This window comes from Pygocentrus nattereri, chromosome 2 (genome assembly GCF_015220715.1).
Source record: "Pygocentrus nattereri isolate fPygNat1 chromosome 2, fPygNat1.pri, whole genome shotgun sequence".
Classification (NCBI taxonomy): Eukaryota; Metazoa; Chordata; class Actinopteri; order Characiformes; family Serrasalmidae; genus Pygocentrus; species Pygocentrus nattereri.
The window spans coordinates 34,281,351-34,309,168 of record NC_051212.1 but is presented as its reverse complement, the minus strand read 5'-3'; the positions used below and the strand labels follow the sequence as shown (position 1 = coordinate 34,309,168).

At 39.3% G+C, this 27,818-nt stretch overlaps 1 protein-coding gene across 1 annotated transcript; it reads left to right on the top strand.

Moving 5' to 3' along the window:
* Positions 1–681: 681 nt before the first annotated feature.
* On the top strand, positions 682–27,560 carry LOC108436139 (tyrosine-protein kinase Lyn-like). The gene is made up of 13 exons (XM_017712431.2): positions 682–826; positions 2,546–2,660; positions 5,889–5,931; positions 7,467–7,572; positions 18,469–18,567; positions 20,193–20,296; positions 20,938–21,087; positions 21,428–21,580; positions 23,465–23,647; positions 24,412–24,488; positions 24,748–24,901; positions 25,378–25,509; positions 26,560–27,560. The coding sequence occupies exons 2-13, from the start codon at positions 2,547–2,549 to the stop codon at positions 26,760–26,762; spliced, it is 1,518 nt and encodes a 505-aa protein (XP_017567920.1). The 5' UTR covers positions 682–826; position 2,546; the 3' UTR covers positions 26,763–27,560.
* Positions 27,561–27,818: the final 258 nt, after the last annotated feature.

Below are 27,818 nucleotides of genomic sequence, written 5' to 3'. Positions count from 1 at the left end.
CGACGCCTCACTATTCTCCACTCATACTGCTCTCACGGTCCTTTCCTAGACTACCAGCAGACGGCGCAGAGTGACATAAACAGGAAGCTCTACACTATCGTATCGTGCCTTAAGCGCTGATGGGAAATGTAGTCTTTGGGGGGGCAAATAAGTTTATTTCGTACTACAGAGCGCTCTTTGAAGCTGTGTTCTGTTCAACGTGTTCATTTTTTTCTGTGTTTGATGTTATGTAGCTTTGGCTTGAATCTGATTTTTTTTCCTTTTTCCCTCATATTCTCATTTCTTTCTTCCTTTCTGTTTATAGTTATCAGTTATTATTGACTAATATTTAGTCAATTTACACAAATGCATTGTGTCGTATGTGATTTTTTAACCACACTTACACGCAGAGCCGGATAATTACTCAATCCATTTACTCAGTAACTTGTACTCATTACTTGTACAAATTAATGGATTTAATTTTTCAAATTACTTCTACTCAGGTTAAATTGTAGTCATTCACATTTAGTTACCTATTCTTTTCTTTATTCAGTTTCATATTACATTTTTTTTCTGTAGCTGCTGGTGTTCTGTAAATGACTTCATTTACACTCACTTCTGTTTTTCTTCAATTCGCTGTATGCAAATAAAGTGGAATAAAGTCAGCGAGTTGAGCTGTGCTGATAGACAGAGTGGCCTGGCTGGTGAACAACACAGACGCAGCACTATGCCAAAGGTTACAGACACTTTCACGGACTCAGGAAGACTTTAGGATATTGTCAAGTCTGAGCTCACATAAGGAGACAGAGACTGGAGTCTGTGCACTTTGGGAACTTTACAGGATTAGGTGAGTAAACTAGAGCAGTGCTGAACAACTGCTCAGGTGGATGGCTATTAAGCTCTATTTTACTGTCTGTCATGCTGAAGCCATGACAGCTTAACCAATATATTTGAATTAATCATTTTAATACATCTTATGTTCTTGCTATCTCAGCTTTATTGGCTTGGACTTGTGATGGTGCTTTCTTTCTCTATTTATTTACATACAGTCATATGCAAAAGCTTCAACGTTACATGTTTTGTAAAATGTGTCTTTTGCACAAGTCACATTTGATGCTTTATTATTTTTACCAGCAAGTTTACTTAAGCAAGTAATCAGTAATTGTGCATTAACATGTTCAGAAGTGTGCTCTCTGTAGAGAATGTTTTGGAAAATCATCAAAACATGTTATTTGACTGGGGTAGCTAAACTTGCATACAACTGTACATATAATCAATGTTTAATTAATTTTATTGCACAAATGTAAAGTTTATTCAGATGTATCCAGTATGTAGTACGTGTCAGACACCACCTGTGTGGAGCACCGGTCGCATCTTCATGCTACTGGTCTGTTGTTTTTTTTCATGCTAAATTCCTACTTCTGTTTTCTTCTCCAATTCCTATTTTCATTTCTTTTTCACAGACAATCGTTTAGTTTTCATAACAGAGCCACCAACCTCAGTCTGAAACTATGGTTTTTTTGGCTTACAATGAGCTTCAGTTTTTGAACCTGGCCACTACTGTCCTTCATCTCACCCTTTCCCCAGCATTTTACTGTCGTTTTTCAAAATCTTTTAGAACCTGTCAGTCTTGGTTAAAGCTACATTCATAAAAAGATGGTTCTTTAAGATTTTTCTAGTAATGGGAATGGATCTGTTCAGAACCATGAGTTCAATATAGCACCATTTCATGTTTAAAATGTTCTTTGCATGGTGAAATTGTTCTTCAGAAGGCCAGTGTGTTGTATATGGTTTGACATAGAACCTTTTCGAAAAGGGTTCTATATAACACCAAACAGGGTTCTATATAGAACCATATACAACACATTTTCCATCAATCTGTAGAACAATTTCACCATGCAAAGACCCATTTAAGTATGAAATGGTTCTATGCAAAACTCATGGTTCTAAGCAGAACTGTTCCGTTTACTAAAGAAGCCATGAAGAACTATAATTTTTAAGAGTGTGTGTATCTTGAGGGTTTATGCTGTGCCATTTTCTGCTTTGGTTTGGAAACCATTTTACTTAACATCAAACATTTAATGTCGTCTTAAATAAAGTTTTACTAGGGGATCTGAGTTTGTGAGCCTTACCTTGGTGTCAGGTGCATTAGATCCTTTGAGGAAAACTACTTACGATTGGATATGAGCGCGTGCACGAAGCACGGCATCTGTCTGTAACGGATATCCAATGTGTGTTCCTGCTCTTCCTTCTCCGGATAACAAACCAAGGATTCTTGACCATTGACAAAGGCGTAAACATTTATTTAGCTTTGTCAAGCAATTATTTAATTTATTTTGCTGTCTGGTTATATTAACTTTGACAGTCATTATAATAAAGTATTGGAAAGTGTAATGCAGTATAATTATGATGACTGTATCGTAATGGAGCATAATTATATTCTACATACTATAACATACTATATATCACTATAGAAAAACATTATGATTGTAATTCATTAACAATATCTAACCACATATCTTTATTTTCATCTTTGTTTGCTTGTCTTTGTTTCTTTCTTTTTTAGTATGGGATGTGCAAAATCTAGGGGAAAAAATGGTACCCTTGAACAGACGCAAAATCACACACACCACAAAAACAGATACACCAAAGATCCAACTCAGCCAGGACCAAATACAAAGGTGATTATATTTATGATTTCATGTTTTTCAAATTCACTTTTATATGTTTTCAGAATTCTAATGATAAGATTCAAATTTTAGGTCACTTTCAAGGAGAAATGAAGGTTATTTTGTCGTTACAACTCTTCCTTACTTGTAACTACTTTTTATCCCTTATCCAAGGATTTTGTTATGCAGTTATTGACATTAAAATGCATTCTTACCAGTTTTTCAAAACGTCTGCATAATGAAACAGTCATTCAAAGTGGTTTGATGTGAAAAGCTCCATTCTAGTGAAAATAACTGAATTAGAATTGTTACAGTGGTGGTGAGAGAAACCAGAAATCCAAAGGTTTTAGTGCTACAAAAGCACAGGAAATTCTTACAGGAATTAGTTACAGATAAACGATGTCATTGTTTTATAGTTTTGAGGTAAGATTTTTGGTGGCCTCCAAACATATTTTTTAAATGTATTCATGGTAGACAGGTTGCTGCAGGGCTTTTTTTCCAGATTTATCTCTCGGATTTACTACTACTTTAAAATAATCAACAATGCATATAGAAAATCAGAATGTGTGTAATATCAGGGGTCATTTAGTGAAAAAATGGCTACAATTGTGTTGTAGACATTGCGACCCTTGGTTCCTGTCGTCACTACTGTAAAGAAACAAGTCGCAAGCAAGTCGCTCAATAGTGCACCATTTTACATCAAACCACTCTGAATGACTTTCTCAATTGCACTATGCATAAACTTGGTGTAAAATTGGTGTAATTCATATTTAAGACTTATGATTCAAGAACTACTATGAATTACTTAGCAACTACTGTGAAACTAATACATAGGTTAACGGGGAATTCCACAAATTTTTCTAAACTTCTGTATGGTTCAGTGGTTAAGATGTAAACAAAGTGACTCAGAGTAGTCTGAGGTGAAATGGTTAATTCTATAAAAAATTACCAAAATAAAATGTGTTTTCAATGGAAGTGATAGGAACCAGGGGTTGCAGTACAACACAAATATAGCCTTTTTATTAACTATCCAAAACCACTAGTGAACCTACACATGTGTTCTGAGTTTTATGTGTAATGTTTATAATGGTAATATAACAGCAATAATAGTAATCTGGAAAAACCTGTTTTCTTTTAGGGACTATCTAGCCAGCTCTAGTTAAGCTATAGCTAATTTGTTGTTAGTCACTGCAATTGGCTTGTTGGTAAGGTATAAAATAATTTAACAAAAGGCTAACACAATTTGTTTTATTTAGCTAGCTAGGTAAATCTTATTGCATAATTGGGTGGCTCATTCAAAACAGGATACAGTAATTGTACCCCCCCCCCCCCCCAAGGGTTAGGAGTGTGTTTATGGGAATCTTTGACCATTCTTTCAGAAGTGCATTTGTGAGATCAGACACTGATGTTGGACGAGAAGGCCTGGCTCGCAGTCTCCACTCTAATTCATCCCAAAGGTGTTCAATTGGGTTGAGGTCAGGACTCTGTGCAGCCAAGTCAAGTTCTTCCACACCAAACTTGCTCATCTATGTCTTTATGAACCTTGCTTTATGCACTGGTGCGCAGTCATCTTGGAACAGGAAGCGGCCATCCCCAAACTTCCCACAAAGTTGGGAGCATGAAATTGTCCAAAATCTCTTGGTGCTGAAGCATTAAGGGTTCCTTTCACTAGAACTGAGGGGCCGAGCCCACCTCCTGGAAAAAACAACCCAACATCATAATTCCCCTCCACCAACTTTACACCTGGCACAATGCAGTCAGACAAGTACCGTTCTCCTGGCAACCACCAAACCCAGACTCGTCCATCGTGCCAGACGGAGAAACGTGATTCATCGCTTCAGAGAACATGTCCACTGAGTCCAGTGGCGGCAATTTACACTACTGCATTCGACGCTTTGCATTGCACTTGGTGATGTAAGGCTTTGATGCAGTTGCTCGTCCATGGAAACCCATTCCATGTATCTCTCTACGCTGTTCTTGAGCTAATCTGAAGGCCACATGAAGTTTGGAGGTTTGTAGCAGTTGACTCTGCAGAAAGTTGGCGACCTCTGTGCGCCTCAGCATCCGCTGACACCCACTCTGTCATTTTACATGGCCGACCACTTCATGGCTGAGTTGCTGTCATTCCCAATCGCTTCCACTTTGTTATAATACCAATGACAGTTGGCCGTGGAATATTTAGTAGTGAGGAAATTTCACAACTGGATTGTATTGGTGGCGTCCTATCACGGTATCATGCTGGAATTCTCTGAGCTCCTGAGAGCAACCCATTCTTTCACAAATGTTTGTAGAAGCAGTCTGCAGGCCTAGGTGCTTGGTTTTATACACCTATGGCCATGGAAGTGATTAGAACAGCTGAATTCAATGATTTGAATGGGTGAGCGAATATTTCTGGCAATATCGTGTATGTCCTTGTTTACATACCCTGTTTAGGAAAAGCCCCATTTTTGTTGTTGTCCACCCAAAAAGCCCACTTAAAAATGACATCCTAATTACACCTCTTATTTCATGTAATACATTTCTGTGAGGTAGCTTTTAGTGATGTTAAACTTTTCAGACGTCTGGTTCCTATCACTACCGTGAACAATTCTGATTCAGAAAGTTGCTCAAGAATAAAGCATTTTGTTTCAAACCTTGCTGAATGACTTATTTACATCTTCATTACTTAGTTACAGAGAATTTAAAAAAATTAAATAGCCAGAATTTAAGTAGTCATGTTAGTGAGCAACTAAAATGTGGATCCACATGTAGAACATTGCAGTTTAAAGGGTTACAGCCAAACCACAAACTCTGTGATCCAATAGAAAATGCATTTACAGTGTTTTGTTTAAAACTGATATTCTGTCAGTGATCGTAGAATGGCAAGCAAGGAGCACAATATACTTCCTAGAGAGTGTGTATGTTTTACACTACATTAAGTGCACAAAATAAAAATTTTACTTTATTTCTATTCCTTTCATTGTTTCATTAAGCCTAATTTCAGTTTATACATTTTCCTAGATTTCAGGTACGTTTTTTCTTTGCTGTTAATAAGTTACATCATAACTGTGTTACTTGCAGATACACACATGAACACACAACTGTTAAATGGAAAGCATTTGTCACTCATCAGTCAAATTGTGTACACATTCAAATAGTTTGACAAAGTTTGATACTCCCATGAGAAGGGTAAACACCCTGAGAATTTGCATGTCAGAGTTTCCACTGTATTTCCACGCTCACTGACATTTTGTTCTGTAGAATTCCTCCCTACTGCCTGGACAGGATCTGCAGAGTATAGACGGTACAACACCACATGCAAACATATATCTGTGTTTATGGGTAGTGGTTACTGTAGGTTTCTTCTCTTTAGAATATTTCACCATTTCACTTTTGTTATTTCATGGCCTTGGTCCTGAAATAAATGAAGCTCAGATTAGTAGTGTAGTGTAGTGTAGTGTAATAGTGTACAGAGATGTGGCCAAGGGGTGGCCAGAGGCGGCCAGTGCCACCCTAGAATGAAGCATGGCCACCTTTCTAGCCACCCCAGTTGTGGAAAGTGAGACGGTCAACTGTTGTCAATTAAGCATCACTTGTCCTTATGATAGACATCTGCCGGCAGGGTATCTGATAATACTGCATGTAATGTAATAATGAGTGACTGTCAAAAAGTAGTCATTTATGATCGATTATGATGCTAATTTCTTTTTACAGTTCAATACATGCATGTATGGTACATTATACAGTGCTGTCTGATTAGCTTTCTAATCATTAAACTCATGTCTAACCTGTAGTGATTGCAAGCAAAATTGATAACATATATGGCCTTTCTACATGAATTTATTTCATTTTCACGTTAATTTAAGTGATTTAATTGGCTTGATTCAAACACATCATCTTGAATGAATAATTAAATACAACAATGTGTCATATATTACATCAACACAGTTTTGTATATATATATATATATATATATATATATATATATATATATATATATATATATAAAGGTGGCCATGCTTCATTCTAGGGTGACACTGGCCACCCCTTGGCAACATCTCTGTCCAATACTTTGTGTGTGTGTGTGTGTATATTTTATTTATTTATTTTTTTTTTTAGATCTCCATTGTAGATGCTTAAGTACACCTATTTTTACAAAACCCATTTTAACAAAGTAACTCTGAAATATTTCAGTAAAATAGTAAAAACAAAACTAAACAATGTATATATAAATATATTTCAATATTGCTTTCTAACACTAGGCCCAGCAAAACTGGTTTTGTGTTTGAATCTCTAGAGGTCTACAAGCCAGCTTTTTGTTTGAATTTTCTGTTCCACTTTAAATGAAGCAGCAGTTACATTACATTGCATATACATAATAGTAGCAGGTAAACTGGTGAAGAATCAAACAAAGCTAATACAAACATAGCCGCTATCACGTTTCATCATATTTCAAAAGCAGAGATAAAATCTCAGGCCATATAACAGAAAAAATAACTGTTACTACTGGCAGAGTTAATAGATGAAAATGAGCCTTGTTATTTAATTTAGCTTTTTTCTAGAACAGGTTGTCTTTACATACACAAATGCAAAACGATGTAGATATAACACATGCAAAGCATAACTGTCATATCAAAACTTTGTAACTCCATATTTTACATCATTTGAAAACACAACAGCTGCCATTTGAATTGTGTGGACATTTTTATGACAGAGATTTAAAAGAAATAGTCCAAAATTACCTGGAAGATTACCTGAAAGATATAAAGTTTGATTATGGACACAAGCATGCACACCTTTTGCTCAGCATGAAAAAATATGATCTTTGTGTATCTGCAGACGGTAGTGCAAAACAGAAGGTTGTGGTTGCTTTATACGCATATGAAGCTGGAAATAAGACTCATCTGTCTTTCAGAAAAGGAGAGAAACTCCAAGTATTGGATGAGTGAGTATAACTCATGTTGTGAAATTTTCTCAAGCATACATATGTGTGAAGAACAAAGGCCACTATACAGTTAGATTTTTGTTTATCAAGTATCAATGTACTTTCAAAGGTATGACATTATCCTTAAGGCCCAATTCAAGATTCAAGTTTCAAGTTTATTTGTCATTTGCACAACATGTCAATGCTCATGGTGAGGCTCAGGTAATCACTCTACAGAAAAGAAGTTTTATATATATATATATATATATATATATATATATATATATATATATATAAAATATTAAGTCTAGAGAACATATACGCAAAATATAGTGAAATATACACAACATATAGAGACAATATACACAAGACATAGAGACAGTATACATTTTAAAGTGACTTATGTAGATTTGAATACGTTTTAGAGGTAAATTTCATTCATTTTCCCAGGGGACACTTTGTACTATTTAACAACATTTTCATGAATATACTGATGATTTCACATTATTATTTAGGTTGTAAATATGTGTACTGTTTTAATAGTAATTAAAATGATGTTCATGGACAATGGAAGGTTTTTTGGCATTACAACTCTTCCTTTGCTTATACTCATTCATGATTCATAGGCTGTTGCGTTTTAGTCCTGAGCTCCTTGAACTCCAGGGTCTTATTCAATTACTAATGTTAAAACTTACAAAGCCGAGGCTGATGACATCCTGGTTGAATAAAAATAATGTGTGGCCACAGTGTATAAATGCATGGGAATGAGATCCTAATGCATGGGCAAGACTTAGTAAGGCCTGGGAACGAGATCATGCCTCAATAAGCTGTGGTCAAGGCTTAATTATCTCATTCCCATGCCTTACTAAGTGGTGATCATGCATTAGGATCTCGTCCCCATGCCTTACCAAGCTGTGGCCACAACTTAATGATCTCATTTCTTTGGCTTACTAGGTCAATATGGTGTGGCCACACATTATTTTTATTTATACACAATGTCACCAATGCTTGACACTAGACTTAAACTTAAAGCATTGATTACTTCTATGCATATACAGAGCTTTAAAATTGGGAAAGGGGCATATGTGTACCTTTTCATAACATGTTAAAACAGAGAAATAAAAAATCCTGGAGTCAAGACAAGGCATATGGAGTCAATGTTACTCAAAAAATATACTATAACCCCAATTCCAATGAAGTTGGGACGTTGTGTAAAACATAAATAAAAACAATATGATCATTTGCAATTCCTTTTCAATCTATATTCAGTTGAATACACTACAAAGACAAGATATTTAATGTTCAAACGGACAAACTTTATTGTTTTTTGCAAATATTCACTCATTTTAAATTTGATGCCTGCAACACTTTCCAAAGAAGTTGGGACAGGGGCAACAAAAGACTGGGAAAGTTGAGGAATGCTCAAAAAACACTTGTTTGGAACATTCCACAGATGAACAGGTTAATTGGAAACAGGTGAATGTCATGATTGGGTATAAAGAGAGCATCCCTGAAAGGCTCAGTCATTCACAAGCAAGGATGGGGCGAGGTTCATCACTTTGTGAACAACATTGTTGAGAACAATGTTTCTCAACGTGCAATTGCAAGGCATTTTGGGATTTCATCATCTACAGTCCATTATATCATCAAAAGGTTCAGAGAATCTGGAGAAATCTCTGCAAGTAAGCGGCAAGGCAGAAAACCAACATTGAATGCCCGTGACCTTCGATCCCTCAGGCAGCACTGCATTAAAAACCGACATCATTCTGTAACGGATATTACCACATGGGCTCAGGAACACTTCAGAAAACCACTGTCAGTGAACACAGTTCGTCGCTCCATCTACAAGTGCAAGTTAAAACTCTGCCATGCAAAGTGAAAGCCATATATCAACAACACCCAGAAACACCGCCGGCTTCTCTGGGCCTGAGCTCATCTGAGATGGACTGACGCAAAGTGGAAAAGTGTCCTGTGGTCTGACGAGTCCACATTTCAGATTGTTTTTGGAAATCATGGACGTCGTGTCCTCCGGGCCAAAGAGGAAAAGGACTGTCTGGATTGTTATCAGCGCAAAGTTCAAAAGCCAGCATCTCTGATGGTGTGGGGGTGTGTTAGCGCCCATGGCATGGGTAATTTGCACATCTGTGAAGGCACCATTAATGCTGAAAGGTACATATGGGTTTTGGAGCAACATATGCTGCCATCCAAGCAACGTCTTTTCAGGGACGTCCTGCTTATTTCAGCAAGACAATGTCAAGCCACATTCTGCACGCGTTACAACAGCGTGGCTTCATAGTAAAAGAGTGCGGGTACTAGACTGGCCTGCCTGCAGTCCAGACCTGTCTCCCATTGAAAATGTGTGACACATTATGAAGTTTCCCAGAAAAAGACACTAATTATCTATAATTAAATAAGTAGCACATAATATAAAGGTTTATGTCCATACTAACAATTTAATGTTTTTCTTTGTATTTTAAAGGTAAATCGTATTAGTTTTATATTTTTGTGTAATTTTACAATCAAACTCTGTAATAGATACAAACTTAACAGAGCCACAATGCTTTCAAGTTTGCAACTTTCTGGTCACAGCCAGTCAGTGATGTCAGGTGAGTTTGAGCACATATATGCCAGTTCATTTCAAAAAAGTAAAATGAGCAATGCCAAAGTCAGAAAAACAAGGCATTGCAACAGTCCAGGTGGGAAGCAGGAATGACAAGCTCTAAATCCTGCAGAACAGCAACATGCTAGAAAGTTTAAACCTCAAGGCAGCAGTGAACTTTTTTCACATAATTAGTGTCAACTTATTATCAGTTTCTGCTTGTTGATGGTGAAAGTTGAAGGGTGAGCACATTGCTGAAAAAACAATGATCACTGCACACCAAAAGGGTAAGAGTGGGTTAATACTTATAAAGTCTAATATATCTTAAAAATAATTTCTATTCAGTGAGTTCAAAACACCTCTCCATGGATCACCACCTTATCATGGTGGAGAGGTTTGTGTGCTTGAAGGACCCTAGGAGCTATGTTGTCTGGAGCAAAAGCTCCTGGTAGGGTCTCCCATGGCAAACTGGTCCTAGGTGACAGGCCAGACAAAGTGTGATCCATAATCACCCCTATGAGGACAACAAAGCAGGACTTGTGTACCCTGCCCGGATCAGGGTTACCGGGGCCCCACCCTGGAGCCAGGCCTGGGGGAGGGTCTCGCCAGTGAGCGTCTGGTGGCCGGGCATTCACTCATGGTGCCCGGCCGGGCCCAGCCCGAAGGAGCTACATGAGTCCCCCCTCCCATCGACCCACCACCGATGGGAGGGGCAGTAGTAGGGGTGCGGTGCATTGTGGATCGGGCAGTGTCCGAAGGCGTGGGCCTTGGCGTTCTGATCCTCGGTTGCTGAAACTGGCTTTTGGAACTTGGAACGTTACCTCACTGGCGGGGAAGGAGCCTGAGTTGGTGCGCGAGGTCGAGAGATACCGGCTAGATATAGTCGGGCTCACCTCAACACACAGCTTGGGCTCTGGGTCCAATCTCCTTGAGAGGGGCTGGACTTTTTTCTTTTCTGGAGTTGCCCATGGTGAGAGGCGGCGGGCAGGTGTGGGCTTTCTCATAGCCCCTCGACTCGGCGCCTGTATGTTGGGGTTTTCCCCGGTGGACGAGAGGGTAGCTTCCCTACGCCTTCGGGTTGGGGAACGGGTCCTGACTGTTGTCTGTGCTTATGCACCGAACAGCAGTTCAGAATACCCAGCCTTCATAGAGTCCTTGGAAGGGGTGCTTGAAAGTGCTCCTGCTAGAGACTCGATTGTCCTACTGGGGGACTTCAACGCTCACGTGGGCAATGACAGTAAGACCTGGAGTGGTGTGATTGGGAGGAATGGCCTCTCTGATCTGAATCTGAGTGGTGTTCAGTTTTTGGACTTCTGTGCAAACCACAGTTTGTCCATAACGAACACCATGTTTGAACACAAGGATGTCCATAAGTGCACATGGCACCAGGACACCCTAGGCCGCAGTTCAATGATTGACTTTGTAGTCGTGTCAGCGGACTTGCGGCCATGTGTACTGGACACTCGGGTAAAGAGAGGAGCTGAGCTGTCAACTGATCACCACCTGGTGGTGAGTTGGATCAGGTGGTGGGGGAAGATGCCAGTCAGACCAGGCAAACCCAAACGTATAGTGAGGGTTTGCTGGGAACGTCTGGCAGAAGAACCTGTCAGATTGATCTTCAACTCACACCTCCGTCAGAACTTTGACCAGATATCGGGGGAGGTGGGGGACATTGACTCAGAATGGGCCATGTTCCACTCCTCCATTGCTGAAGCGGCTGACTGTAGCTGTGGTCGGAAGGTAGTTGGTGCCTGTCGGGGCGGTAATCCTCGAACCCGGTGGTGGACACCCCAGGTGAGAGATGCCGTCAAGCTGAAGAAGGAGTCCTACCGGACATGGTTGGCCTGTAGGACACCAGAGGCAGCTGGCAGGTATCGACAGGCCAAGCGATCTGCGGCTTCAGTCGTTGCCAAGGCAAAAACCCGGGTGTGGGAAGAGTTCGGTGAGGCCTTGGAAAGTGACTTTAAGTCGGCTCCGAAAAGATTCTGGCAAACTCAGAAGGGGAAAGCAGTGTGCCACTAGCACTGTATATAGTGGAGATGGTGTGCTGCTGACTTCGACTGAAGACGTCATTGGGCGGTGGAAGGAATACTTTGAGGACCTTCTCAATCCCACCAACACGTTCTCCAGTGAGGAGGCAGAGTCTGGGGACACGGGAATAGGCTTGTCCATTACTGAGGCCGAAGTCGCTAAGGTAGTTAAAAAGCTCCTTGGCGGCAGGGCTGCAGGGGTGGATGAGATCCGTCCCGAGTTCCTCAAGGCTCTGGATGTTGTGGGGCTGTCTTGGCTGACAGGCCTTTTCAACATTGCGTGGACATCGGGGGTGGTGCCACTTGATTGGCAGACTGGGGTGGTGGTGCCTCTTTTTAAAAAGGGGGACCGGAGGGTGTGTTCCAACTACAGGGGAATCACACTCCTCAGCCTCCCTGGTAAGGTCTATGCAAGGGTACTGGAGAAGAGAGTCCGGCTTATAGTCGAACCTCGGATTCAGGAGGAGCAGTGCGGGTTCCGCCCTGGTCGTGGAACACTGGACCAACTCTTTACCCTCTCCAGGATTCTTGAGGGTTCATGGGAGTTTGCCCAACCAGTCCACATGTGCTTTGTGGATTTGGAGAAGGCATTCGACTGTGTTCCCCGGGGTATTCTGTGGGAGGTGCTTCGGGAGTACGGGGTACATGGCTCTTTGCTACGAGCCATTCAGGCCCTGTACAAACAAAGCAGGAGCTTGGTTTGCATGGCCGGCAGTAAGTCAGACTTTTTCCCAGTGAGAGTTGGACTCCGTCAGGGCTGCCCTTTGTCACCGATTCTATTCATAATTTTTATGGATAGAATTTCTAGGCGCAGTCAGGGGATGGAGGGTGTCCAGTTTGGTGACCTCAGGGTCACATCGCTGCTGTTTGCAGATGATGTGGTCCTATTGGGGACATCAGGCCGTGAACTTCAGCTTTCACTGGATCGGTTTGCAGCCGAGTGTGAAGCGGCCGGGATGAGGATCAGTACCTCCAAATCCGAGGCCATGGTTCTCACGCGGGAAAGGGTGGAGAGCCCTCTCTGGGTCGGGGATGAGCTCTTGCCTCAAGTGGAGGAGTTCAAGTATCTCGGGGTCTTGTTCACGAGTGATGGTACAAGGGAGCGGGAGATTGACAGGCGGATTGGTGCTGGGTCAGCAGTGATGCGGGCTCTTTACCGGTCTGTTGTGGTAAAGAAAGAGCTGAGCCATAAGGCAAGGCTCTCGATTTACTGGTCGATCTACGTTCCCACCCTCACCTATGGTCATGAGCTTTGGGTAATGACCGAAAGAACGAGATCGCGAATACAAGCGGCTGAAATGAGTTTCCTCCGCAGGGTGGCTGGACTCTCCCTTAGAGATAGGGTGAGAAGTTCGGTCATCCGGGAGGGACTCGGAGTAGAGCCGCTGCTTCTTCACGTCGAGAGGAGCCAGTTGAGGTGGTTCGGGCATCTTGTTAGGATGCCTCCTGGACGCCTCCCTTGGGAGGTGTCACAGGCAAGTCCACCGGGGAGGAGACCCCGGGGAAGACCCAGGACACGCTGGCGTGACTATGTCGCCCAGCTGGCCTGGGAGCGCCTCGGAATCCCTCCCAGGGAGCTAGTGGAAGTGGCTGGGGAAAGGGAGGTCTGGGCTTCATTGCTCAGGATGCTGCCCCCGCGACCCGAACCCCGGAGAAGCGGAAGATGATGGATGGATGGATGGATGGATGGAGTTCAAAACATCGAAAATGACAATGCTATGATGTCCACACTCCAGAATTTGGGAGTAAAAGTGTTTTAAATGCTTGTGCTGTATTAGTAAAGTTAAGCCATCAGCTTTACTTATACAGCATTTAAACACAACAAGGTTGATCCACAGTGCTCTACAGAGGAAATTAGAACATTACTATCACATTTTATTAATTTTTATTCATACACTGCAATGGAAACCTTATTTCAACAATTAGTTAAATAAAAACGAAATACACTTTATTTAATTTCTTCATTTTTCTATCTTTTCGAAGTCGTATTTTCCTACTGTTGCTACGCTACCACGCTGTAACAGTTGCTATTGGCTGTCTCACCGCGTTTCTTTGAGCATGATTGGCTAATCTGACTGCCATCCAGGAAACTGGCCAATCAGAGCAGAGCGCGCCCTTCACCCGGTCAAACTTGAAAATCCGTTAGAGCTGCTGCCCCACTCGGTTTATCCGCCATCTGGATTATTTTACACCTGCCGGCCAGGTTGTGATTTTGAGCGAATTTGAGTTGAGGATGTCAACAGAGAACCAAAAACTGGAAGTCAGACAGAGAAGAAGGTCAGACGGGATCTGTGTCAGTAGCAGGTAAGAAAACCTTCTCCCTCTGTTTGTGTTCATGCCCGTTAGCCGGACAGCAGCAGCAGCTGTGGCCTCTGCGTGACATGAGCAAGACTGTTGGTGGTGTCTGTCAAATATGGTGAAATAAAATATGGTGAAAATAATCTTAATATCTACACGAACCGCTGAGGTCCGTGTTTAATGCTTATAACGGCGCATCTGTCCGTCTAACCGTTAGCTACCCTAACTAAACTAGCTAGCGTTACGTGAATCCCGACCGAGGGGTGTCCGTCGCCCTCAGTGAGCGGAGCTCGCTCTCTGTTCCGTTGTCTGATGTAAACCGCGCCTCTTCGGTTTTCGTTTAGTTTTCGGCTGTTCAGTCTGTTGTTCAGCGCGGCGTGAAAGCCGCATACTGATAATATTTGTCGTGAGCCGAAAAGCGCCAGGTCACTTAGCTCGCGGCTACTTGACGTAAGCTGGCTAGCTAGGTTAGGGGTCTGGTGTAGTGCTGGATTGATCAGGAGCAGATTCTCAACACGACCATCCAGCACAGCGCACCGGTAAACATCTGTCCCACGACCACCGCAGCTCGGTCGGAACACAGCAGCCTGAAACACGCTAACCATACTCGTTTGAACCACAGCGGTGTTGCTGCTGTTTTTAATGTAATTTACGGTGAATAAACCCCTAAAACGCAGATGAACGCTAAAGTAGTTAACTTCTGCAGAGAAGGTGGAACTGAATCAGGAAATTGACTAAAGCACATGTCAGTCTAGGCCACAGCATTGAGACTGGTTTAGATCCGTCTAATTTCAATACATTTAAATATTTAGTCTGCAAAAAGATTGACATCAGGAGGGACTGCATCCTAAAAAGCATGGTCATGTATTTGAATGAAGATCAGTCTTTTTTCAAGCAGTAGTTGGTCCATTTATTATAATACAATTCCCATGTGTTTATACAGTTTGAGTGTACAATTTGTCTGAGGTTATTAGGTGTAGCTAGATATTCAGACTATCTCAAGATACCCGTGAAAATTACACCATGTGTTATTTACAAATTAGTGGTAAAATTGCTGTATGTCATGAAATTGGAGAGATTAATAATTTACCAAAAGATGCACTTTCACTTTTCACTTTTACAATCCGTGTAATAAAGGGAACGCAGTAGTTTCGTGACGGTGGTGCTGTGCAGCCTTTAGAACTGACAAAATCATGTTATGATTCCAATTTAATGATTTAGCACTTATTCGCTTATTCAGCTTTATTAACTGCCATGATCAGATATAACCAGGAGACTCTGAATTTTGCAGGTAGAACACATAGCGCTGATGCTGAAATAGCATCTGAAAGTTAATGTATAGAACTAAAAAGAGCTGATGTCTAAACACATACATTTGTAGCTTACTAAAGGTTTTCAGAGGGACTCAGACGAGATTAACACTCCAGGACCTGGAAGTGTGCTTTAAAAATGATCATTTGATAGAGGGGCTGCCTGTTCACCTTATCTGATTCCCACTGGAATTTGAGATGCCACTTCAACAATATGCACTGTACCTGCAGTTGATTTAGAATCTAAATCTTATGTGAAGATGGATCACTTTAGGGTCATTGTTGGCAATTGCATTGGTAAATTAGCACTTAAATATTCCTGATATTATTGGTACAAAATAAACATCAGCCAACATCTGATTTTGATTGAATTTGAGCTGATGATGGTGAATAGCTAAGCTAAAGTGTTTTTCACAAGCCTTGAAAATGCAGACTTCTGCTTGTCCACTTCTCTGACCTGTGATTGTGTTTGTATTTATGTTCAGGTCTGTCATTACTGTTGCAGAGAAGGACATGAGGGTGAACACTGGGGATTTACACAATTTGAAGAGACAGCAGTGAGGATGATGCTGAACTATGGGACATTTCTATTGTGATAGAGGTCAACAATTTTGTAAATGCATTCATCATGGTATTTGGACTCCTTTATGCCTTTGTTTTCAGCTTTCTGACAAATTGAGTTTGTCCAGAATATCTTGATGAATTTGGATGGACACAAACTAAACAAAAACATTTTAACATGTGTTGGAAAGTAAGTCCCTTTAGATTTTCTGGCGTTACAGCTCAGGTTAAATGTTTACCAAATAAACTGCATTGAGTCTTTATGCTCATGTTGGTTTTTGAAATTGCAGTTGTCTTCATGCTAATATTTGAAAAGGCGTTTTAACGGAGTTGGTTTTACACTATAAATTCTTGACTACGCTAAAGGTTGAATGTTTAAGATATCAAACCTCTCAACATGACTGAGATAGGACAGCACCCACCATATTTATATGGCCTGTTTTTCCTGTGTCTTGTAGGGCTGAAAACACTTTGTTTTGGATTTGAGCTAATGGCGGTAAATAGCTAAGCTACAGTTCGGCTTTTCAGTAAAGCTAAACTTTTTCTTGACACTAATTTTTATATAAATTGAATGTATTGAAACAGTCAGTTGATGAAATTTACTTTCCTTTTCTTACATCATTAGAATGACAGTTTAATATTTTGTCTGCTTGAATAATTAACAGGTTGTTCAAGGTGTGACTTCTGGTCCATTATATCTTCTCTATTTGTAAGGTGCTTTATTTGGTGGGGGCGCAAATTTGGCCCATTTTTTGAGTGGTTAAAATGAATGTGAGACTTTGTCATTGCTTGAATGTTATTATTGATGTCATTAAATGTAATATCTACAGAACCTTTAGTGCTTTTACTTTGTTACAGGTGTTTGATTGTAGTAATAAAAAAAAAAAAACATCTGTTAAAGAACTATTTTTGTGCTATCACTATTGAAGGGGTTTGATCACAACAGTTTAGGAAAAGTCTGTATAGTAACAGTTTTTATCTGCAATAGTTTTTGTGCTATCATTTCAAAGAAGATTTTTGATCATAGTAATTTAGGAAATATCTGTAAAATAAGTTTTTATCTGCTTAACCTTTTGTGCTATCCTTTAATTACAGGTTTTTGATCACAATAATTTGGTAAAATTCTGTAAAATAACAGTTTTGGTCTGCAGAACCTTTTGTGCTTTCACTTTATTGAAGGTATTTGGTCATAATATTATAGGAAAAATGTGTAAAATAACATTTCTTTCCTGCAAAACCATTATTGGAAATTTCATATTGAAAAATTATTTTTTTTGCGTTTTTATTTATTTAAGATATTTTACTTTAATTTTACAGTTTTTGTTTGGCAGCCACTGCGGTCAGTCATTTGACCGTTTTTTTTTTTTTTTACACAGTGTAGTCATTCGCTTGCACACACACAGCTTGTTAAATCTCCTTAAGAAGAGCACTGCCAGTAGAATGGGATGCTCTCAGGTCATCATGCCCAAAACAAGTGTTGTCTAGATGGGTATAAAGCCTCAGAGCACTCAGCTGTAGAGCAGTGGAACTGCATTCTCTGGAGTGATGGAGCTCCATCCAATACCTTTTGGATGAGCTAGAGTGGTGTTTGTGATCCAGAACTAATCATCCAACATCAGTAGCTGTCTTCATTAATGCTCTTGTGATCGAATGCTGTCGAATCCTCACAGCAATGTTCCAACCTCTAGTGGAAAGCCATCCCAAAGAGTAGAGGCTGTTACCGAAGCAACACTCCCTATTAATACCCTTGATTTCAGAAGAAACATTGGATGAGCATGTGTCTACAAAACTTTTGAACATAGAGTGTAACTGCAATCGATTATGGTAACTACCCTTACAAAAGAGTTTCATGTGTGAAAGAATGTGTTAATGTGTGAAAAAATGTGTGATCACATATAAAAACATGGTTTTATGAACTCTTCATCTCTAAAATCTTTGTGACTTTTTTCCATAAGGGTGAGTTCTCTAACTAAAGTTGCTAAAGACATACGCTTGTGGGTTCCACCTCACTAAACTGACAGTTTAGTACCAATTTAGCACCTTTCTGAGAAGTGCGCACACCAAGTGTGGCTATAATAAACGTTTTTGTCGCTGTGTGTGTTGTGTGTGTGTGTGGCAGCAACGGTGACTGGTGGAGAGCTAAGTCTCTGACCTCTGGCAAGGAAGGCCTGATACCTTACAATTATGTGGAGGCAGAAGAAAGCATAGAGTCAAATGAGTAAGTGCACTTCAGAACCTGTGAAGCTCATACCATATCCTCAGCAGGTAAACAAAACAATGTAAATACCAAATGAAAGCCCTATTTTGTGACTAAAACATACCAATGATTGTGATTTCACATATTTAAATGTCTAAGTAGTAAATCTAAGTAGCCTGTAAATTGCAAATGATGTACATGTCTGTGATAAATTGACAGGGATTGTTTATTGAAGTCCTTTTAGTTACTGCAAAGTTCAATATTTCATTTTAAAGTAGTGTTGCCATTAATTTATCCATGGTTTGCATATTTATTTCTGAAATAAATCAAAAATCTATACAGGTCTCTGTGAAAGTCTTTGACACCTAAAACATATTGTTTAAAACTTTAGAGCAAATGTAAATACACAAAAAACTAGAAACAATCTAGATATTGGATGATACTAACAAATAATCCTGGGCGTCCGCAAGGAAAGGTTTGGAAATGGTTATGCAAACACTGACATATGTAAAATCAAGACTTGCTGTATGGATTTTATTTGTATTTATTCTGAGCAAATGGCCATTTAATTCATAATTTTTCTCAGGTGACAAAAACCTTTGCACTGTACTGTACAGTACTGTTTATTTGTAATCTACAGTATTGAAGCAACATGCAAAAAAGTATGTAAAATGGAATGACTAGCTAGTTTCCCTGATAACACGAGTGTCTGTACCAGATAAAGCAAAACCTTTTCATGTGTCAAGAGAGACTACAGAGGAAGTGAGCATGTATGTTAAACACATATTATGAAAAGCAAGTCAATTTCTTTGTTATTATTATTGAAAGCTTTAACCCACAATAACCCGACAGTAGATCTGTTCTACTTCAAAAATAATCCAGTTCCTAGTTAACACAGTTCAAAATACAAGGTAGAAAAAGTAGTGGTAGCATCTCACCATTAAGAGGTTAACCAGTAAGAAGAAGGTAAGAAGTTGGACCATCTTTTGCCAGAACAGCTTCAGTCTTTCTTAGAATGCTTTCTTACAGTCCTGAACTGTTTGAAAGAGGATATTATCATCTTCAAGCAAGGAATTTTCAGCTCTTTGAGCGATTAAGCAGTTCTCAACTGTCAAATTCCAGCTTTGTAAAGCTCGCAATTAAGTATTTGTTGAGATTCAGAAGTTCTGAATCAGGACTTTGGTAACTTCGAGCAGTTTTGCAGTTTGTCCATGTTTTCCCATCTGGTTCCTTGTGAAACATTCATCAATTTTAATATTTTTATTACATTTTATTAACTGCATCTGACACAAATCTATGGGTGGGCGATGTGGCAAAATATTGCAATTCATTGAGAAATTGTCTTGATACACCCTATGTCACAACATTTAAAAAAAAATGGAACAGGAAAAAAGAACCAACGGTGGTTAAAAGCTGGATAGAGTATCAGAAGGGAAAAAAAGAATGAACCTAATCCAGTCCTCCTGTAACAAATCTAGTTTGAAATGTAGCCAGCCTTTAAAAGGACATTTTGAGAGAAGTACTTCAATGTGTGTGTATATATATATATATATATATATATATATATATATATATATATTCTGTTTGGTTTGTTTTGTTTTGTTTTGTTTTTTTACTTTGGCTTATTTATTTATTTTATTTTACAGTTGGTACTTTAAGAACATTCCCAGAAGAGATGCGGAGAGATACCTGTTGGCTCCTGCTAATAAACCAGGTGCCTTCCTCATCCGAAAGAGTGAGACTACTGAAGGTCTGAAATGCAGGCAAACACACAGACACACACACACACACACACACACACACACACACACACACACACACACACACACACACAGTAAAATCAGTAAGTAAAACAACATGTACTCAGAAAACAAGACACACAGTCATTAATGCAAAGCGCCACAACCTATTTAGTACTAATAATGTCCCCTCATGGAGGATTCTCTAATGGAGAATGCTAAACACGAGTGAGTGATATTAGTCTCATTGGGCCAGGCATGATCTCATAAGAACGTCAGGGGACAACCATGAGAAATTTGGGCTAAAAGGGGTGGAACTGTAAACTTTTTGAGGTAAGAGCCAACTGAGTGTGAAACTCGGGGCTCAAAGTAGGGGATGACGGTGTGCTTATCAACATAGTTTGATGAAACGTAAATTCAGTTAAAAATGTAGATGTGTGCCACTTATGCAGAGAACAAATCATATCATATGGGGTAAAAATAAACATATTATTTATATTATACATATTTATTAGCAGACAAATAATACTGATGTCTAATTAATAAGATTTAGAACTATTCACATTTTACTGTATATGTAGTAACACAACATATAACAATTTCTGAACACTTTTATGTTTCTTTGTGTATTTGTCTGTGTCACTGTGTGTAGGGTGCTACTCAATGTCAGTGCGGGATGTGAATGCTAATGGTTCAGCTGCAGTGAAACATTATAAGATCCGTCCGTTGGATGATGGAGGATTCTACATTTCGCCAAGAATCACCTTCAAAAAAATGGAAGAACTCATCAAGTACTACCAGAGTATGTAAACACACCCACACATTCACAGAATTTCAGTAGATCCATGCTACTGAGTGACTTGCACGTTATAAATCCTGTATTTGCACATTTGAACCAGTATGAAGAAGAAATACTGCTATTTAACTGAGCTTGATATAATTGTGACATGCAGCTAACGTAGAAATATTGAAAGGCCAAGATGTCTGTGTGTTTCAAAGTTCCAACCAGGACGTATGTGTATTTGTGTGTGTGTGTGTGTGTGTGTGTGTGTCTAATTAGTATTAAAAGTTGTTGATTGTTGAACTTAGCTTAATTTCTTTCTTGGCCTTTGTGGATCTTTTTTTTTTTTTTTTTTTTTTAGAACAAGCTGACGGATTATGTCGGCAACTAGGCAAACCGTGTGTGAAGCCCAAAGCAGAAATTCAGTGGGATGAAGACGCATGGGAGATTTCAAAAGAAAATATTCGGATGATCAAGAGACTTGGAGCTGGTCAGTTTGGAGAGGTCTGGTTGGGTAAGTGTATTTTGTATGCAAAGGTTGGCATGCTCCTGCTCAAATTGCATATTTTCTTGATTTTCTAAGTGAAAATAAGTTACACATCCTCTGCAGAGTACACATTTTAATGCACTAATACTGGTTTACTGCTAAATCATATCACTGTTGTCGGAAGAAAACCTCATATCTCCAAACTGGTAACAAAAAAAGGAAAGAAATTACTTAAATTTTTAGTGTAAGTCAGTGGAACCGGACTCCCCGCCCCCAACCAAGTAATTCTTCATGAAATTTACACTCAGTGTAAAGAGCAACAAGCATTTTCAAATTACATGAAAAACTGAAAAATGACAAAAATGGACACAGGAGATTTTCTTCTGACAGCAGCGATATATATATATTTGGTGCATGTAATTTAACATACAAAAAATAAAACAAATTGTGGCCTGTGCAAAAATTTGGGCATTTTTAATTTTTTAGTATGTCAAATCAATAAAATCAATAGAAATTACGCACTAAAATTTGCAGAAAAATGTCATATTTAAGTGTGTTCTCAGTAGAGGATGTGTAGAGAAAATCAATCTAAGTGAACAGAAGTAACACATTTATTATTACATACTTAAGCTTATTATTCAGTAATTACAGGGACTTCAATGCAAACTGGCTGAGCTGTTCTAAGGTTATAGAAGTGTGTAATAAAACTTGGGGCCCTGACTGTGTAAGGTGGACTTTTACCAGTTAAATTTCACATTGATTATAAAATTCTATTGCTGACTATTATAAAGCTCTAAACGAATTCGCCCCTCAGTACCTGAGTGAACTTCTCTCCTACTATGAACCATCACGGCTACTTAGATCACAAGGTGCTGGCTTACTACTAGTACCTATAATTAATAAAGTTACATTGGGGGGACAGCCTTCTCATGCAAAGCCCCCCAGCTTTGGAATAATCTTCCTGTTAATGTTCAGGAATCAGACACAGCCTCAGTTTTTAAGTCTAGGCTAAAAACTTACTTGTATAGTCAAGCCTAGATCTAGACCTGCCGGGGTCTCTGCTGCTCTGTTATACTGTAATCTGTGGTCAGCCACTCTTTACAGAACTGACTGCGTTTTTCTTTCCTTTCTTTGCTGAATTGAACAGCTGCCCATCTTGTGCGTCTGATGCTGTTGCCTCTTCTGCCTTGATCGGGTGCCATTGTTCACCAGCCTTCTGGACCGGCTTAACCACCATTGAGCTTCTTGCTTTACAACACTGTACAATCCTCACTCTCAGATACTGCTGCTGCCGTTGCCTAATCATAAATTAATCAAGTTAGCCACTGCTTTTCTTTTTCCCACTTTGTACTATAATACTTTATACTAATAATGTTTGCTATCCGGTGTCGACCGTAGAAGGATGGGTTCCTCTTCTGAGTCTTGGTGCCTCTCAAGGTTTCTTCCTCTTTAGGGAGTTTTTCCTTGCCATCGTCGCCACTGGCTTGCTCATGGGAGCTCGGACCTTTTCTTTTCTTTTCTTTTCTTTTCTTTTCTTTTCTTTTCTTTTCTTTAATACTGATTGTTCTGTAAAGCTGCTTTGTGACAACATCTGTTGTAAAAAGCACCATATAAATAAACTTTGTTTGGTTTGCTTTCTTTTACCTGAGATGTTCAAATGTTTGCATACAACTGTAGATTTTCCTGTTTATAATTCAACACAATTTCCTGTTTGCCTCGCTCTCGCTTTCTTTCTTACTTTTATTGTGCGTCCATTTTGTTATCCTTTCTAGGAATGTAAATGTTATCAGTTTCAGTAACAGCCCTTGTACTCTTATTTTCCACTTCCCAGTTATTTGTGTTCATTTGGTTATAAATGAGCGATTTGGATAAGCTGTTCATGTGACCTGCTCTCGCTCCGTCTCTGTTCAGCCTCATATAACAACACCACCAAGGTGGCAGTGAAGACTCTTAAGCCTGGCACTATGTCAGTGGAGGCATTTCTGCAGGAGGCTAACCTGATGAAAACTCTTCGGCATGACCGCCTGGTCCGCCTCTTCGCCGTAGTCACCAAAACAACGCCCATCTACATCATCACAGAGTTCATGGCTAATGGTAAACACACTTATACTCAGGAATACACAGTCATTTGCAAAGCTTTGAGCGCCCCAGGTCAAATCACATTTTATTGATTTTCTAAGTGAACATAAGTAACACATCCAAACAAATAAGTAACTATGACTATGCACTACCATTCAAAAGCCTGGAGTAAATATCAATAGAATAAACCCAATTTGGTTAAAGATAAATGTGTAGAACATTTCTAATACACTAAATAAATACAAAATAAGACATTTTTCAAGTGTTCAGAATGATGAATAGAATGAAGCTGGAGAGCATTAAGAATTAAGTACTAATCAAATGAATATCCATAATTCTTAATTCAAAAGTGGTGGTCAGATCTCAAAGCAGATAAATTGACAAAACAATGACCTAAAAAGATAACAGTTTATTACTATAATAACATGTCAAATTACTCCAAACAATCTTTTCTAGTTTTAAACATTTAAATTTAGAGGTTGTCTGTGTGTACATTAACAAGTTTTGGTATGATTAATGATTCTATACTTTTGAATGGCAGTGCAGTATTACACACAATTCAAGCGCATAGGTTTCCACAGGTCATTTCCCCCCTGCATATCTTTTACATATGTAAACACTTAGGTTTTGATAGCTTCCTAGCCAATAATATGATTCATCTGGATAATTCAGTGCTTTACTTGCTGCTTTTCACTCATTATGGTATGTTTAACCTCTGACTGTACAGTACTGTTTTCACAAGCAGCCCAGTTCTAACTGGGCATGTGTCTGGCTTGTAGGTAGCTTGCTGGATTTTCTGAAGAGTCCACCTGGCAGAAAACTACAGCTGCCTAAACTGATTGACTTTGGTGCTCAGGTACACATTCAGCCACACGCAAACACACACCCACAACTACACTGGGTTTTATTAGGTTAAATGGCAAAAACTACATTGTGCTTTGAACAGATGTGTGATATTTATACAAACATTTCTCAGAACTACAGAAATACTTAAAGAGAACTGAGACTCCTGTGAAGCATGGTGTTTGTGGTGAGGAAAAAGAAGAAAAGAAGAACATTGTTCGGCGTCAGTAGGAGTGAGGCGTAATGGAAGCCTGTTTGTGTCTGTGTGTTAGATTGCAGAAGGCATGGCCTACATCGAGAAGATGAGCTACATTCACAGAGACTTACGAACTGCTAACATTCTAGTCAGCGAGAGCCTGCTGTGCAAGATCGCTGACTTCGGCCTGGCGAGAGTCATTGAAGAAAATGAATACTCAGCCAGTGAAGGTGTGGCCATATATTACCACTGTCACATGTGTACCATTACACATTGTCTCGATGTGGTTTGTACCATACTGTGGAGAGTGATGAGCACAGTAATGAATCCTCATACAAATTAAACATGAACATCAACTTCAACAGCTTAAATAATAGCCTATTAATAATAATAGGCTAATAATAGCCTGAGAAGTAAATACATAGTCTTTATACATGAAAAAGTGTAAGAATAAGTAAATATTACAAGATAAATAATAGAATAATTGTTATTCTTATTGTTGTAAGTTGATCAAAATAATAGTTATATTATGCTATTTTTGACATGCCATCATAGAGCATCTTTATTGGCTAGATAGTGGAACTTATTAACTTATTATTGGCATCATATTGTACAACGTCACTACATTTGAATCAAACCACAAAATAAATCAGTACTTTATTGTTGTTACATGAACCCACTGCATGCTTTTGCTTTCCCTCTTTAGGTGCTAAATTCCCCATTAAGTGGACGGCGCCAGAGGCTATAAGTTATGGTTCTTTCACTATAAAATCGGATATGTGGTCTTTTGGCATCCTGCTCTACGAGATCATCACTTATGGGAAAATCCCCTACACAGGTCAGTCAGGTGTCAAAGAGCTTCCTTTTCCTCCTGCAACAGGTTTAACAGCCTTTTGTTTCGTTTTTTCCTACACAACAGCTATTTTGTTTAACAGACAGGTCATAAAGGGTTCTAGGGTAATACTTCCACAGTGTGTACTTTTAAGGCTGGCATCTATCGGTGATACCAGTTACATTTAGATTTGAATTTACTGTGGAGTGTAAACTCTAGTGACATGACGTGAATAGTGAGTGGTGTTTGCTGCTCCCTAGTGGCCAAATCAAGAAATATGAATAATTGATACTTTTTTCTAAACATCCATTTAAAAGACAACCATGTTTAATATCCAGGAGACAGCAATAGTTAAGTATTCTGGAAAAGTTGCTCTGAAAGTGTAGCGGTCAAAGTAACTCATCTTGAGCAATACATTATGTTGATTTTTTGAAGTAAAAATACGTTTACCTTAGTTATAAAAGGTAAGTATATTTTTTGCTCAAAATGTAAAAAAGAAATTGTGGACTAAAATCCGCAGAAAATGCCCGATTTTAGTTTGTTCCCTGTAGGGGATGCGTTCACAAATTTTTACTTAGAAAAACAAGAACGTGCTGTACATATGATATTTACAATCTTAAGCTCATTAAGGAAAACCTCAATTTAGATCACTGACGTGTTCATTCAAGAACACCTTTGTAAACCCATAATGTGGTTTAAATCCTCTGTAAATCATGTACATTTTATAGCTCCTCCTAATGTGTGCGTGATTTGTACAGTTCTGTTATTGCTGCTGTAACAATTTCCCCACAGATTTCATAAAAAGGTCATATATGTTCTTAAAGTTACCCTAAGCTATCATAAGAGGACCAAAGTTTTAAATAGTAAAGCCAGTGCCCTCTAAACTACTGATAATGAACATCATCCAGAGTCAAAATTTTATATTTTTAGTCTTTACATTTGTCATATTTAAGTCAAAGATCCATTTCTAAACAAACATTATGTAGCAGTTATCAATTGCAAATTCAGTTATGCATTTATCATCTTAGAGTTACTGCCATATCTACATTTCTGCAGGATTGAGTAATGCTGAAGTGATGGCAAGAGTACATCGAGGCTATCGGATGCCACGGCCAGAAAACTGCCCCAACAAGCTGTACGAGATCATGACTTCATGTTGGAAAGCCGAGCCTGAGGAGCGGCCCACCTTCGATTACATGCAGAGCATCCTGGAGGATTACTTTACTGCAACTGAGGACCAATATCAGCAACAGCCTTGAGACAAAATGACAAAAGGACCAGAACACACTGACCGTGGATGAAGCCTCAGACTGACCTTTTTGCAAACAAGCCTGTTTGGCAGCTTCTTTCAATACCTGACATTATGCAAATGCTCACAGACCCACATTTCCAGGCAGCTCAATCCATAGTTTTTTGCCCATTAAGACACTGAATTCACCAAAAATCTCTTTTTAAAAAAAAAAAAAAAAAAAAAAAAAAAAACACACCACACACACAACACTGAACAGAGAAACGAATGAGAGACCAGGAAGTTCCAAACAAATGACCACATTGCTGTCTGCCTGAAGAACCTGCTGAAGCAGGCTCACACCAAGGAAACATTAGTATGTGCTTCAGAGGAAGACCATTCCTTTTCAATTTCGGAGTGACAACCGCATGCATGGCAAGAAAGGATGGACAACATGGTGGCAAAGGTCACACAGACGTTAAATAGGCTGGCCTTCTGTGGCAACTGTTCTTAGCCATCATATTACCAATAGCTTTCTTTGGAGGCAAGGTAGAGTCGCTTTTAAGAGAAAGTTCAACGGTTAACATCAGATTTGTTGACTTGAGCCCAAGCAGTCTTGTTTCTCCATTTCTCCTCCAGCACAAGATTCATTATGCATTACTTTGTGTCAAACCCCACTTCAGGAGGTCCCTGGCATTTGGAAACGAGCAAACAGGACACATTATTAAACCTTGTCCCCTCCAAAGGCTAAACAGAGAAATCTGATTTCAATAAATCATAAAGCAATAGCCCAGCTCAATGGCTTTTGTAATAAAGTACAATAAAGTAAGCTTATTTTTCAAAAGGCATTTATTAAACATTAAATATTTTTATTTAAACAAACAAATAGCACCTTGATTACTTTTAATCAAAAAGCAAGTGTGTGATTCACAAAGGAGGTTTAGTTAACTAACTTAAGCCCAAACACAGGGCTCTTTTCCTATTGAATAGGCTTGACTTTCAGCTTAAAGTTTTCTGCCCCCTGCCTAGACATTGCAACATATTTAGCACAGCAGTAATAAAATCACACACACACACACACACACAC

What these genes read in the sequence shown, in the direction of transcription:
- LOC108436139 (XM_017712431.2), top strand. Translation starts at nt 2,547, where the DNA reads ATGGGATGTGCAAAATCTAGGGGAAAAAATGGTACCCTTGAACAGACG. An exon ending in AAACTCCAAGTATTGGATGA is followed by an intron (nt 7,573 to 18,468) that starts GTGAGTATAACT and finishes TGTGTGTGGCAG; the next exon opens with CAACGGTGACTGGTGGAGAG. An exon ending in GTTTGGAGAGGTCTGGTTGG is followed by an intron (nt 21,581 to 23,464) that starts GTAAGTGTATTT and finishes GTCTCTGTTCAG; the next exon opens with CCTCATATAACAACACCACC.